The 14,956-nt window shown below is 43.4% G+C and overlaps 1 protein-coding gene across 2 annotated transcripts in view; it reads right to left on the reverse strand.

The window, feature by feature from the left end:
* The window catches only part of LOC138968243 (TBC domain-containing protein kinase-like protein), a 40,364-nt gene that overhangs the window by 3,747 nt on the left and 21,661 nt on the right, over positions 1-14,956 (reverse strand). For both annotated transcript variants that reach the window (XM_070340802.1, XM_070340801.1), the window contains exons 14-25: positions 12,899-12,948; positions 12,168-12,270; positions 8,943-9,077; positions 8,490-8,552; positions 7,885-8,062; positions 6,883-6,966; positions 6,316-6,401; positions 5,584-5,620; positions 5,153-5,314; positions 4,598-4,770; positions 2,972-3,147; positions 2,239-2,398 (exon numbers count right to left, since the gene is read on the reverse strand). In XM_070340802.1, coding sequence (XP_070196903.1) covers positions 2,239-2,398; positions 2,972-3,147; positions 4,598-4,770; positions 5,153-5,314; positions 5,584-5,620; positions 6,316-6,401; positions 6,883-6,966; positions 7,885-8,062; positions 8,490-8,552; positions 8,943-9,077; positions 12,168-12,270; positions 12,899-12,948 — 1,407 coding nt within the window. The remainder of the gene's footprint in view (positions 1-2,238; positions 2,399-2,971; positions 3,148-4,597; positions 4,771-5,152; positions 5,315-5,583; positions 5,621-6,315; positions 6,402-6,882; positions 6,967-7,884; positions 8,063-8,489; positions 8,553-8,942; positions 9,078-12,167; positions 12,271-12,898; positions 12,949-14,956) is intronic.

Below are 14,956 nucleotides of genomic sequence, written 5' to 3' on the forward strand. Positions count from 1 at the left end.
CTTGACCAAAATTTCAACCAATTTGGTTGAAAAATGAGAGCGTGACAGTGCCGCCTCAACTTTCACGAAAAGCCGGATATGACGTCATCAAAGACATTTATCAAAAAAATGAAAAAAACGTCTGAGGATATCATACCCAGGAACTCTCATGTCAAATTTCATAAAGATCGGTCCAGTAGTTTAGTCTGAATCGCTCTACACACACACACAGACAGACAGACACACATACATCACGACCCTCGTCTCGATTTCCCCCCCCCCCCCCCCTCTATGTTAAAACATTTAGTCAAAACTTTACTAAATGTAAAAAAAAAGAGGGAGTCTGAAATTGGGGGGGAGGGGTACCACTGTACTATTTCTTGGACTTAAATGTACAGTCTTGACTTTGTTTGAACAGTCTAATTGACTGCTAACCGTAGTTTCTCAATATGTAAGATCCTGGAATACTGGTCTTCACAAATTATTAACTTTTTCGCGACATGCCGCCCGAATACAAGCGTTGACTGATCATGCCGTTGTCAGCACGCCGCCAGAATCCGTGCGTAAGGTGCGTGAGTCACTTCGCCACACACCGCCATAATAGTAGCGTTGGAAGTGGAAAATACCACGCTGGGGATTTTCCATACGAAAACCCACGTGATAGGTTCAGAGGTCGGCTGCATTATCATACGCGACAAATAACTCCCAGAACAGTTGATTTCATTGGTTAGTTTGGATACTACAGGTCATTGACGACACCAACCCATGCCTTTGTTTCATATTTAGAATTCCAAAATGTCGCGAGTTGTCAGTGTTGTTGTTGCGAAGCGAAGCGGCGTGCAGAAGACAGGCAGTGTGTGCATCAAACAGTGTTGTTGTGATAGATGGATAAGTGAGTGATGAGGGTGAATGAGTTAGCCAAATCAAGAGCTCGAGGTGTCAATGCTACTTTGGCCAAAACCCAATGCAAGCGGACGGACGCGATTCTGGTGCCGGGAATGTGCTGTGGCCACATGGCTGTGGCGCTTTGTGTTGAGCCGTGCTTCGAAGTGTGGCACACAAAGAAGGATGTTCTCCGTGCATAAACCGAGTTCTAAACAAGTCATTTATACAAAAACTGTAAATACTGTGACAGCAAGTGTTTCTTTTCTTCTATGGATAAAACCCAACGCAATGGGACTCGATTCTGGTGCCTGGAATATGGTGTGGCGTTTTGCGTTGAGCTGTGCTTCCAAGTGTGGCACTGTAAATACTGTGACAGCAAGTGTTTCTTTTCTTCTACATGGATATATTCATCATAGTCATCACCCAGTCATCTCATTGTCTCATTCAGGTTAGTAAATTCTTTTTTGAGTATTCACTAACAACATTTTGTGCATATTTTCAAACATGTCTGTAGTATTTATGTGGTGCCTCTGGACTTTTTTTAATTTAAATTGTTGACATTTTCAATAGCATACCACACAAACACAACAAGCCTTTTGACAAATACAAAGTACATTTCTGAAACAATGAAAGATCTTTCTTTAATTGTGTGCAAAAAGTAAGTCTCCACATGTACTAGTTTTTTTACAATATTTTTTTCAAAATACAATATTTTTTTCAAAATTTCCCAATTTTGGTTGTCAGAAGGCTATTTATTGACATTTTCAATAGCATACCACACAAACACAACAAGCCTTTTGACAAATACAAAGTACATTTCTGAAACAATGAAAGATCTTTCTTTAATTGTGTGCAAAAAGTAAATCTCCACATGTACTAGTTTTTTTACAATATTTTTTTCAAAATACAATATTTTTTTCAAAATGTCCCAATTTTGGTTGTCAGCAGGCTATTTATATGCTTTGGCTCAGGCGTTCTGAGTGTATAGTCATGTCATAGGGTGGACGTGTTGAATGAGTTAAGGAGCAATATATCTTATGTTCTAAGATGAAAAATGCACTTGGCAGATTATGACTACTTTAGTTAAAAAACCACTATCAAGGAAAATAGCCTTTAAATTTTAGTGCATTAGTGCAACTCTTGAAATAATGTTCTGTTCACACCTCAAGGAAAATTAAATGATTTTCAGCTTGTCTTTTTTTAAATTTATTGTCTTGACATCAAAGTTGAATAGGCAGCTCCCCCGCAAGCGGCGTCTTAATGGCAGGGTAAAAACAGTCATACACGTAAAAACCCACATGTGCTATAATATGAGTGAACGTGGGAGTTTCAGCCCATGAACGAAGAAGAAGAAGAAAACATAGCACCACTCACATTTGCTGCATTGCGTCCACGGTTGCCAATGACAACGACGATCTGGTTGCGGCGACTGTTGAGCGTGTTGACAGCAGGACAGGGAGACAACTCTCCCTCAGGGGAGAACGCCGTCATGAACGGAATGTTGATGCTGCCCGCAATCATTCCCTTGCGGTATCTTGCACACACTCAGGAAACTTAATTCTTCATGTACATTCACTTTCATATTTGTCAAAAGTGCAGAACGGCAAAGTATGTCACCGTGTTGATAACATGGCTGTCCACCATCAACCTCAATACACCTTAAGACTCAAATCAATTTGGTGAAGTTAAGTCGCAAAGTCTACTTTCCGAAGCTGGCTATACAACGTTTTTGCTTTTTCATTCTCACCCATACAGCTTCTAAACTATGCCAACAGGTAGCTCAGTTGGTAGAGCACTGGACTTGTGATCCTAAGGTCACAGGTTCGAATCCCGCCAGGGGCTGACACGGATAAACTTTAAGTGCAAGCTCAGAGACGGTATCCATGTCCCACCCTCGTGTCACCACAGTGGCTTGTAAATGACCTCGGTCATACTGCCATAAGTGCAGGTGGCTGATTACACCTAAACACGCACACACCTGGGTAGCGCGACTCTTGTTGCTGCTAGCTTTCCACTGGGAGGAAGCGACCCCAATTTCTCAGCACTAGGATAATAATAGAGTAAATCAAATGAAAAATGAAAATGAAAAAATCCCAACAAAGGATACTCTTCATGCGATCTGACGTCGACCATGAGGATCATGGGCTTGCTGTTGAGACGTTTCTTGGAGGGGCTGCGAGAATATGCTGGGCCGGACAGCTCCCCCAGTTCTATCAAGTCCTCGGCCGAGATGCGCGGACATTTCTCTGCCTTCAGCTCCTCCACTGTGATTGGCTCCATGGACTGAAAAAGTGAAAGGAGCTTTCAAAAATACGGATCAGATGACGGCTTCAACAAGAGTCCATGGACTGCAAGAATGAAGAGTCAAAATCATCTCATGATGTATCCTGCTTTTCACTCTTCTTCACTTTATCTTTATTTTATAACATCATTATTGAGCATGTCTTTACATTGGTATGCCACACTGACAAACTAATGTAGGCCTGATCCACCCACACCCATCTCCACCAACACATACTCGCACACCTGCATTTCAAGACACATATGTGACCCTCCACCACGGAATGAGTCGCATGTCACCTTTGCATGATGTTCATAATTTTACATTTTCCTAAAGAGTTTTTTATGCTCTATCCAGTGGTGAAAACAGTTTTAGAAAAGAGCAAAAACTGTTTGAGTTATAAGCATGTAACTAAGGTGACCCTCACACTGTTCCCAGACACTCCCCGGACTTCTATTAAGCCTAGCGCAGAACCGCGTGAGGTGACATGCGACTCATTTCGTGGTGGAGGGTCACATATACACACAGATTCGTCCAAAACCTCACTCCCATCCCCCTAGGGAGGGTAAGTCTTAAATTGCAGGTGGGGGGGGGGGGGTCTTCAAAGGTGGGTTCAACTGTACTGTGTCCATTAAATAAATCAGTACCGTACTTTCCGGGTGACAAGGCGCTACAGCGCATAAGGCGCACCCCCTTCTTTTTAACAAAAATTGTAATCCAGTCACCCATTGGGCGCAGGGGGCCGATAGGGCGCACCAAAATTGAAAAAGTATACCGGTAACAAACGGTCGAAGAATGAAAATAAGCCGCACATCAAAGGAAGAATACAGAGTGGAAATGACCCAGTTTTTGCCATGAGAGGTGGTTCCCCTGTCATATCTGAGAGAGGAAACACTTCCTGCACCGGGGTCAGTGACCGGTCAGTGACCGAGTTTAACAGAGTGGAAATATGTGTGCTCTGTGTGTGCGGCGAGATCAAAGGCAGGTCCATTGTGATAGCTGGGTGGCTTGAGAGCTCGAGGAAACTTGGCCAGGGCAGTACCTAGTAGCTGAAACATGCATTATCACAAGTTGTTTGACTGGTACTCAGGCGGTCTCTTTGATTTTTTTCGTATTTCATACACGGATTAGGCGCTTCGTTATACAAGACGCAGGGGTCGAACTCGAGGAAAAAAGTCGCGCCTTATGACCCGGAAAGTACGGTAAGCATAGCAGACACATGCACAGATTAGATATGACACGAAAGGTACAGTGGAACCCCCCTTTTAAGACCTCCAAAAATCTGAGATAATTGGGTGTTTATAAGGAGGGTCAGTTTTAAATGGGGGATAACTGTACAGACGTTATGAACAGAAAATCTGAGAAAACAAGGTCTTGAAAAGGAGGGAGTCTTAAATTGGGGGGTCTTAAAAGGGGGGTTCCACTGTATCTAGTTCTTCTGGCAAGACTAACCAGTTCGCATTGCGGCTGTTCGTGGTAGTCCCGGCTGTAGTAGGAGACGTTGGGACGATCTTCCCCCTTGTTCTGCTGCTTGCTGGTTTTGTTGTGCTGCCGGTATGCAGCGCTCTTTGGTGTGGCGCAGAAAATCCTTATGGAGTCTTGCACGCAGCGCTCAATGTCAATTTCTGTTAACAAATATTGTCGTAAATGTTGTGAACTTTGGTATAAACGATTCTATTCGGATAATTGCAAATAACAAAGCCGCACACAAATCAATTATATTTTGTGAATTTTCTCTTCTCTTCCTAACATAAATATCTTTCCCATGCATTTTCTGTACAAATACAAATTTTAGTCTTCTTTTCTTTTCTCACTTGAAAATGTTATCACTTTTTCATATAACCACCACCATTAACCTGCTCTGTTTCCATAAACAGAAAATCTGTAAAATCAAGTCTTACAAAGAGGAAGTCTTAAATCGGGGGTGGGGGGGGGGGGGTGAGTGTGTACGTGTGTCTTAAAATGGGGGTTCCACTGTACACAAGACAAAGCAAAACGCGTGTTTACCGGGCAGGTCAGAGAAGAGGAGGATGCACTCGTTGAAGCCGAACGACAGGAGTCGGTCACGCAGCTGGTACAAGATGGCTACCCCAATGCACAGTGGGAAGGAGGAGTTGCCTAGCAACAACGTGTCCCACAGGTGAAGGATCTTGTGCATGGGAAACACGTCTGAAATACAAATAAACCAAACAAGAGCACACAGTGAGCACATACTAAAAAAGCAGCACATTATACAAAATCACAAAAATAAATCAGATTTGTTATTCGAACGCATAAATTTAGACAACACAAAGCATTCACAAACACGTATTCAACGTTCTTATAACTAACCTTTCTTGTTTGGTGTGTGGAGATGCACACACAGACACAAATACACATAAACATTATGCATACACACACACACACACACACACACACACACAGAGGTGGTTACTTACGTGCATACATAGTCAGGAACCAAGGAATGGCGTACAGCTGAAAAGAATAAAAGACTCTGTGTTACAATATTTTCATCAAGTGCAATCGCCCTGGCAGTTAATTGTCATTACATTATGCCATTCCTTCCTGCAAAAAATTCAACGTTGCATGTACACATGGTAGCCCAAGAGCAGCATTCAGAACCAGAGGAAAATTAAGTATCACCATACTGCACTGTGGGATGGATGGAACTGAAAATATATAAGGCAGACACCAAATATCCACTTGGTCCTTTCGACTTTTCACCATCAGAAAAAAGTTTTTTTTCTTGCTCACGGGTGCTTTAGGGGGCATTAAGTTAACACACAGACTTGTTCAGAGAACATCTGCATACATTTTCATCACGCACACAGAAAGGTCGAAGAAAGGAATCTAATTACACCTCCCTGTTGCATATTCAAGATCTTCTTCTTCTTCTGCGTTCATGGGTTGAAACTCCCAAATACACTTGTGTTTTTTGCACGAAAGGGTTTTTACGTGTGTGACCGTTTTTACCCCGCCATTTAGGTAGCCACACGCCGCTTTCGGGGGAATAAGTTTTGGTATTTTTGTGTTTCTATAACCCACCGAACTCTGTCTCTGCTTGGGAGGCCAGCCATCTTATCCACTAGGCCAGTGCACCCGACATTCAACATCTAACTCATTTTTGGATCTAATGTGTAAAACGTCAGAACACAAAAAAGTGGGCTTACATCAGGAATGAATCCGATGCCCTCCAGGTGGTTGCTGAGCTCAGGCTCATGGAATGTAATCAGGTGAGCGAACACGGCCAGGTACTCTGTCACAGGTAAGTCAGAGATAAAGTGGAACGTTTTCTCAAAAGACATTCCCCTATCCTGTGTCTGGAACACGAGGACAGGAGCACAAGTGGATAGCTTGCCTCCATAAAAGCAAGGGAGGTCACTCTTTCCAAACCCATACAAACCCGACCAGAGTTATTTCCAAATATCGTCTATTTACATGTTCTATGCAATACTCTGGCTCATAATCATCAGGCTATTCAGCTAGATGGTTGTAGAGTTCTGATGAACGGAAACATTTTTGTTCGCAAGTAATAACAATTAAAAAACATTTTTTATTTAAAAATAAATAAAAATATAATAATAGAACATTTATGTAGCGTTTCTCTACAGCTCAAAGCGCTTTACAATGTAACATTCATTAAAGATAGATTAAAAAAAACACTGCCCAACCTCCCCCCCAACCTCTCCCCCCCCCCCCAAAACAAAAAATAGACACAAAACATCCTGGGAGTTTACCTTGTATGATGGGCGAGTTGTCCTTCAGGAAGAACTTGTTGAGATATTTGGGAATGAAACGAGACAAGCAGGCGTAGGCCAGAGCTGCAATCACAAAGACAAGTTCTTTCATTTCATTTCCTTGCTGTGAAATTCAGGTTGCTTCCTCGCGGTGGAAAGCTAGCAGCAACAAGTCTTCTCTCTTCATAAATCACATACAGCCATGCGCGCATGTACACTCTCTCACACACACTATCTCTTTCTCTCTCTGCCTGTGTTCTATTCACCTATGGAACAAGCTTTCGACGCTGACGTCTTTTCATTTCTACGGCACTCATTTCGTCATTGATCATTACCTCGCCGGCATCTTGCAAGTTTCAGTTTCTTTGTCTCTCTGTCTGCTTAAATGACCACTGGGTCGACATTCTGTAAATGTAACATTTTGTTTTGTCAAAGGGGTGTTGCAGGTAGCTCTGTCTCCTCCTTGGGGATGAAGCTACCAGGGGAAGGGATTGTGTTGGAGGTGCGGGTAGAGGGGTAGCCCTCCCGGTGCTCCCCCTTGGACCTCCCTAGTCTAGGACCCTGGGTCTTCGCGAGGTGGCCTTTGTGGCGTAATCCCTCCGGACTAGCATAACGTTTCCCTATCCCAAGACCGACCGTGCGTGGTCTATGACCACATCCTCTACGAGGTGACCCTATCAACTAGGCAGCGCAAGCCCCTAGGCAAAACACGGCGGATCTAGAGGAGAGAACCTCGATAAAAAACCTGAGCTGCCATGAAGACGGAGCATGTTGGCTGAGGACAGCGGGCAGACCTCCTGTGCCGACACCCATCTACAGGAGAAAACCAGGCATGCACGCATCAAACCCAACATACGGGAACGCAGAAGAAGAAGAAAGTTTTGTCAATAACTAAACGTTCCAATAACCGACAATTCTTGTGGTTTTTTTAATTTATCTTAGTATCCATCAATTTTTCCTCTGAATTCACATAACGCTAACTACCCACTTCTGCTGGCGTACCTTCATGGTTAAAGTTGAGGGCTAGGAAGGGAGCACACAGAGAGTCCAGGCCTTGCCAGTACACGTACTGCGGGTGACTGACCACCCAGGCTTTCAACACTCGCTTGAACTTGTTGTGTGCTGTGGGGGACGACAGCAGCTCGTGGTATTGGTGGCACCGCGGGATGTCCACTTCAATCTGGTTCAGTGTAAAAATAATATGAAATACATATACAGTGGAACCCCCTTTTTAAGACACCCCAGCCCCCACCCCCCCTCCCCCCCCTCTCTCTCTTTTGAAGTTTCCCAGATTTTCTGATACTGGTGTCTGTAAGTTCACCTCCAGTGTAAGACTCCTTCCATTTTCAGACCTAATTTTTCATATCTGACAGGTACTTGCCTACACACACACACACCCAGACACACACACACACACACACACACTCACACACACACAATCACACACACGCACACACACTCACACACACACTCACGCACAGACACACACACACTCACACACACACACACACACACACTCACACACACACACACACTCACACACACACACACACACCCACAGCTTTGTCAGATACAGTAGAAGAAAAGCACAACTAGTCACAACCCACCTGTCGGTCTGTAGTGATGGGAGTCTCCTTGTCAATGTTGGCATATGTTCCTTCAATATCTCCCTGTCCATCCAGAAAACAAACAATTAGCACTGACAAGATACAAAACAATCATTCACACAATGTTACATTACCAATCTAGCAAATTGTTGTGATTCCTTTCTGCCAAGATGCATGCACATACAGACAGACAGACAGACAGACAAACAGACAGACAGACAGACAGAAAGAAACCATCTCACATGAACACTCGCACACACACACATGAACACACACACACACCGCCAACCCCCCCCCCCCCACACACACACACACCCCCACACACTGACAGTCATTTCAACTCAATTACTGGGAATCAGCTTCAACAAAATAAAATTGCAGATGGTTATCTACTTCCTATCACTTTTCTGAGTAGAGAAACTGTTAACGACTGTCAATTTTTGTGTTTGTTACCTCCACCTCCAAGAGAGCTGCCCAGATGTGTGCTCGAACCAAGGGAGGAACATCCACTCTGGCTTCCTTCCAGATGTGAGGCCGTTTGAAGGGGTATGCCTTCAGCAGCCGCTCGTACAAGATGATGCGATGGAACTGAGAATGAAAGGACAATGACAATGACAATTTTTTAGTTACGAGGGTAATGGTATAAGCACAAAATGGTTGCTTTTTTACGACCAGCCCTAGCCCTAAAGAGGGATTAAACTAATAGCTAACGCTTAATGAGTAAAATATTACATTGAAAAAGTATGTCAAAAAATGGCTTTCGCACATGACTTGTTTTTGTACATCTTAGAGGAGAAAATGTGAGAGACTCTTGTCGAATGCCAGCCATTGTTTAAAAGGTACAATAAGACTGAAATCATTCAAAGAAATGTGAGTTGAAGACGTTGAGATAAATAAACTAACAAACAGAAAACACCAAGATACTATTCCTATTCATTCATTCTAAATGCATACGACATGTGAAATAAAGTAAGCGAGAGTTATACAGAACCAGGCACATGAGAGAATAACAAGCATTGAAATAAACAAGCGACTTTCATCCTCAGGTGCCAGGAGATTGGTTCTGTATAACATGTCGTATGCATTTAGATCGCTTACTTCCCTCTGGGCGGGGATATAGCTCAGTTGGTAGTGCGCTGGATTTGTATTCAGTTGGCCGCTGTCAGCGTGAGTTCGATCCCAGGTTCGGCGGAAATTTATTTCACAGAGTCAACTTTGTGTGCAGACTCTCTTCGGTGTCCGAACTCCCCCCCGTGTACACTACATTGGGTGTGCACGTTAAAGATCCCACGATTGACAAAAGGGTCTTTCCTGGCAAAATTGCTTAGGCACAGTTAATAATTGTCTACCTATACCCGTGTGGCTTGGAATAATAGGCCGTGAAAGGTAAATATGCGCCGAGATGGCTGCAATCTACTGGCCTTATATAAAATTCCATCTCACACGGCATCATTGCAGAGCGCCTAGAACTGTACCCACGGAATATGCGCGATATAAGCCTCATATTGATTGATTGATAGTTATTTGATCTCTGAATAGCGCTCTGCTTCATTTGTTGAAGGTTCCATTCATTCATTGTTATATTTTAAGACTCCCTCCTTTTTAAGACCTTGTTTTCTCAGACTTTCTGTTCATAACCTCTGTAAAATTACCCCCATTTTAAGACTCCCTCCTTTTTAAGACCTTGTTTTCTCAGACTTTCTGTTCATAACCTCTGTAAAATTACCCCCATTTTAAGACTCCCTCCTTTTTAAGACCTTGTTTTCTCAGACTTTCTGTTCATAACCTCTGTAAAATTACCCCCATTTTAAGACTCCCTCCTTTTTAAGACCCGATTTTCTCAGATTTGTGGAGGTCTTAAAAGGGGGTTCCACTGTATCTACTTGTCCTTGGGGAATTCCCTCTAGGAAATTCAGGCTGCTATCCCTGGGGATAGTGTGCAGTGACAGAGACACGCTACACAATTTTTGTCCCCTTGTGTCCCCCGTGTATTTATGTTTTCCAACATTGAAAAGTAAATTTTAAGGGGCTTATTGTCCGTCAGGTCTTAATTGCCTATATTGGACATGAGTTGGTTTATACGATTCGAGTTTTACGCCCTCACGGCTTTTGGATGTATGCGTGTTTAGGTGGTATCAGCCATCTGCACTTATGGTAGAATGACCAAGATCTTTAACGTGCCATTGTGGTGACACGGGGGTGGGAGATGGATACCGTCTCTGGGTCTGCACATAAAGTTGACCCGTGTCCGTCCCGGCCCGGATTGGAACCAGCGACCTCTCGATCACAAGTCCAGGGCCCCCTTCCAACATTGACTGTGAGCTTGGGATCTTTATTGTGCGCATGTGTGCACACGGGGGTGTTGGGACACCGAGGAGAGTCTGCACAAAGTTGACTCTGGGAAATAAATCACTTGCAGGATCAAACCCACACCCATAAAGACAGCCGTTTTTAAGTCAGTGCCACTTTAAAAAGAAAGAAAAGAAGTTATATAATGCACAAGTTTTCTCATCCAGATTTTAATTTTTTTCTTCGCAATTTTTTTTATTCAGATAAGGTTCCATGCATGCATTCAGGTTCACAGTATGGGAAAGGCAATTCAGGTTGACAGTATGGGAAAGGCAATTCAGGTTGACAGTATGGGAAAGGCAATTCAGGTTGACAGTATGGGAAAGGCAATTCAGGTTGACAGTATGGGAAAGGCAATTCAGGTTGACAGTATGGGAAAGGCAATTCAGGTTGACAGTATGGGAAAGGCAATTCAGGTTGACAGTATGGGAAAGGCAATTCAGGTTCACAGTATGGGAAAGGCAATTCAGAATATTATGACATTAACAAAAACACCTTATGTATACAATGGCAGAAAATAAAGTGTTTTTTGGAATATAAAAGCAGGAAAGTGTGTGCAGTTATTCTTGTATCAGCTCTGTGTACGCAGCCCACTTATGAATGTATTTGTCATAACTCATTGTAATCTGATGTACTTGTTTGTCTTTTTTGTGTACATATGCAAGTTCTCTGAAGTACATGTTGAGAGTTGGTTGGACTTTAGTAAGTCTACACTTATAAACAAAAAATGTGACAATTAATAATATGTGTGAAAAACCTTCATCGACTTTTGTCTTATTGTCATTGCCAAACAGTACAAGAGTAGGGTTCAAAGCAAGTCGGGTACAATTTACACATTTCTCCCTTAGGCAATTGATAAATGCTCATCCAGACTTTTTGTTGTCAAATAGACACAGCATACCTGGTACTCAATGTCTCTTTCTCTGACGATGAAACATGCACAGTCAGCGTTATTCATTCTGTTGTCCAGAATAGCTAAATAAGTTGAAGGTTAGGGACAAGAAAAAACAACAATCAACCTGTAATCACAGGTAACATCATTGTAACAGAGTCGTTAGCGCTTTGCCCTTCTTGTTTTCTTGTTGAATAGACGATTTTCGAAAATAACTCTGTCAGGATTATCAGCAGTCTGGAGGACTAGGAGCCCCTGAAACTGCAGACAAGTTTTTTGTCATTTTCGTCCTGATAGCAGGATAAAGCTTGTCGGAGGCGTACAGAGTGCTCCGGATGTTGTGAAAAACCTGTCTGCAGTTTCAGGGGCTCCTACTCCTCCAGACCGCCGAAAATAATAAGTTTTATTTCAAAAAAACATCTATTTACACTGCTTACCTGGTACTCTATGTCTCTTTCTCTGATGATGAGCGGCAGACTCTGGGTTTGACTCAGGTCACAGGCGCTGGGGGAGGACGGTAGCTGGGGTGTGTCCACACTCCTAAACACAGACATCCCCACTCCAGGTGAATCCCCTTTTACAATCAAGCTTATAAAGTCAAACCTGCCCTTGTGACCACCTGTTGATAACAACCACTCCGACCACCTACAAGGATTCCTGGTGAGGTGTTTTTTGTGTTTTTATTTTTATTTAATTCACCTTGCCAGAGCCTTTACCTGATTAAAATGACCATTTTTGGTTGGTACCTTGGACGGTCGTTATGAACAGGTAATATATCATGCAAAGCATACTATTCAGATACACAGACTGAAATGTACAAGCTTTAAGCTAAAAAATTAAAGTTTGTGTCATGATCAGCTTAACAAGTTCTTTTCCATTTCTAGACTGAAGCAGTTTTACAAAATGATTTGGCTTTAAACAGCATTAAATTCATTGCTTTCACAAAACAAAGCTTGGAAACGGCATCCAAATGGGGTGTATCCCAAAGAAGAATGTCTACATGATCAAAAATTCAACTTCAACTCTCTCCTCATGCAAATAGATAAAATAATGCTTTTTTGTTCTTGTAAAAATCAAAGAAGTGAGTCTGGCGAAAAAGAAAAAGATGCATAAGACTAAATCTTTGAATTTATTCAGGTTATTATGTGAAACGAAAGGTCTTACTTACTCATCTTCAAGAAGTGGGTAATAGGCAGTTTCCTCAATGTCTTGCAGCCTCTGCAAGACAAAATCGAAAATTTTATTGTAAATTTTCATTTAATAAATATACCTACCCGAATCACATGTAGCATTAACGCCCCGGAGATGCTAGGTTCTGTACAGGCTAACCGTCTAAGGGAAGCAACCCCAACCACAAAAGTGTAAACGTAGCCATGGTAATGCCCATACACCCGGGGAGTTACCTCCCCTCGTGCATGCCACGTCACTACTGCTACTGAACACGTGGTTCATATCATTCGACCTAAAGAATAAATTCTCCAAATCAAAAGCGGGGTTGGCGGGAGGGAATATACTATGTGATTCGGGTAGGTATATTTATTAAATGAAAATTTACAATAAAATTTTCGATTAAATTACATATTCCTACTCCGAATCACATGTAGCAGATTACAACAACAAGGCGGTGGGAAAGAAAAATCTAACTCACTCAAAAAACCTTGCCAAAAACCTGGACCGCTGCCAAAGAATCAGGGCGGTCCCAGTGGGAAAGAAAATCTAACCCACTCAAAAGCCCTTGCCAGGGCTGGCCCACTGCCAACAGGCAGTGAGGGAACCAAGGAAAGTCCTGATTGACAGCCGAGAAGAATCTCAGGCGAAAAGCGAAAGAGACAACCTCAGAGATCCAGAAAGCTGTGCTCAGCACTTCTTCCAATCTCCTAGCCGTAAAAAACAGCACAGGAATAGACCCAAGCCTTGGATTAATAACCCTGGCGAGCCAAGGGAAAGACAAGCTTCTCCCCCCCTTTTATTGGAAGGAAATGCTAATGTCCTGAGAAGATCCGTGCGTAAGGTTGTCCCCTCAACTGAGAAGGACGAACCCCCGCGGTGACCTTAAGACAACCATGCCAAAGTCTGCAAACCTTGGGATGTAGTAAAGCCCAAAAGGCTTGTGAGAAAGAAGTCAGCTTAAAATAAGAGTGACCAATCCCCACGAAAGAGCGAGAGAGAGACATCCAAGCACTAAGTACCAGAGTCCACCTCGAAGAGAAAACTCACAAATAGAAGGTCGCCAGTTATCCCCTACCAGTCCCTGCGAACGCAGGGAGAGAGGTAGCACCCGACAGCAGCCACTTACGACTGTGCATAAGCTACCGGAAGTGAGGACCCACGGTGGTCAAAAACCGATGTGACTGGCAACCATAAACAAAATGGCTAAAAGCCAGAATGTTCCCAAAACAGTCTGCTTGAAGGTAATCGAGAGTGAATCAAAAACCGAAAACAGAAAACCAAGACTGGTAAACGTAAACCGTGAAGCCAGCCAGCCATAAGACTCCCGAAACCAGAGTTCTCAGGGAAAAAACAGGCAGTTAACTTCCTAGCCAAATCAAGAGCCTACCTGAGTTTGGCCAGAAACCCAGAGCGCGTCTGTCCCTGTCTGAAGACAGAGTCCAACGCGGAGAAAAACGGACAACCGCCCTAGACAAAGTTGCCTTTTGTAGCCGGGCGACTGTAAGGAAACCCAACCCAACAGACGTCATCCTGACTCGCCTCATACTAAGATGAGGAAGAAGAGAGGAACGGCCCAAGACTGAAGTCACAGGAACCGAACCTTAGCTAAACCTCTGCCCGAAGGAGAAGAGTAGCCAAAACCTGAGAGAGAGGAGGAAAGCCACAAAGAACTACTCCTCAAACATCCATTGTCCAAGACAATGCCCCCTCAGGAAAACCTGAATGTTACTTCCGAGGCCAACTCAAGTGTACCTTAAGTTTGGACGAAACACCAGAACGCGTCTGATCACTAGAGAAAGACAGAGTCCGACTCGATGAAAGACAACAAGGACCAAAGTCCGAACGTTTGTGGCCAAACAGGGGTAACCTGAAGCCAGAGAACCCCACAAGCCACAAGAAACGGGAAGGCAACAACCACCATCGCCGCAACGTGGAATGGCTGTTGCCCGGCCAAGGCTGCCTATTGGCTGCCAGCTTAGCTTAACCAGAGGAATGAGCATGCTTCTGCTAAGCATGTTTCTGAGTATGCTAGCCCTACCTTCCTTCAACCCTTGTA

This window comes from Littorina saxatilis, linkage group LG6, assembly GCF_037325665.1.
Source record: "Littorina saxatilis isolate snail1 linkage group LG6, US_GU_Lsax_2.0, whole genome shotgun sequence".
Classification (NCBI taxonomy): Eukaryota; Metazoa; Mollusca; class Gastropoda; order Littorinimorpha; family Littorinidae; genus Littorina; species Littorina saxatilis.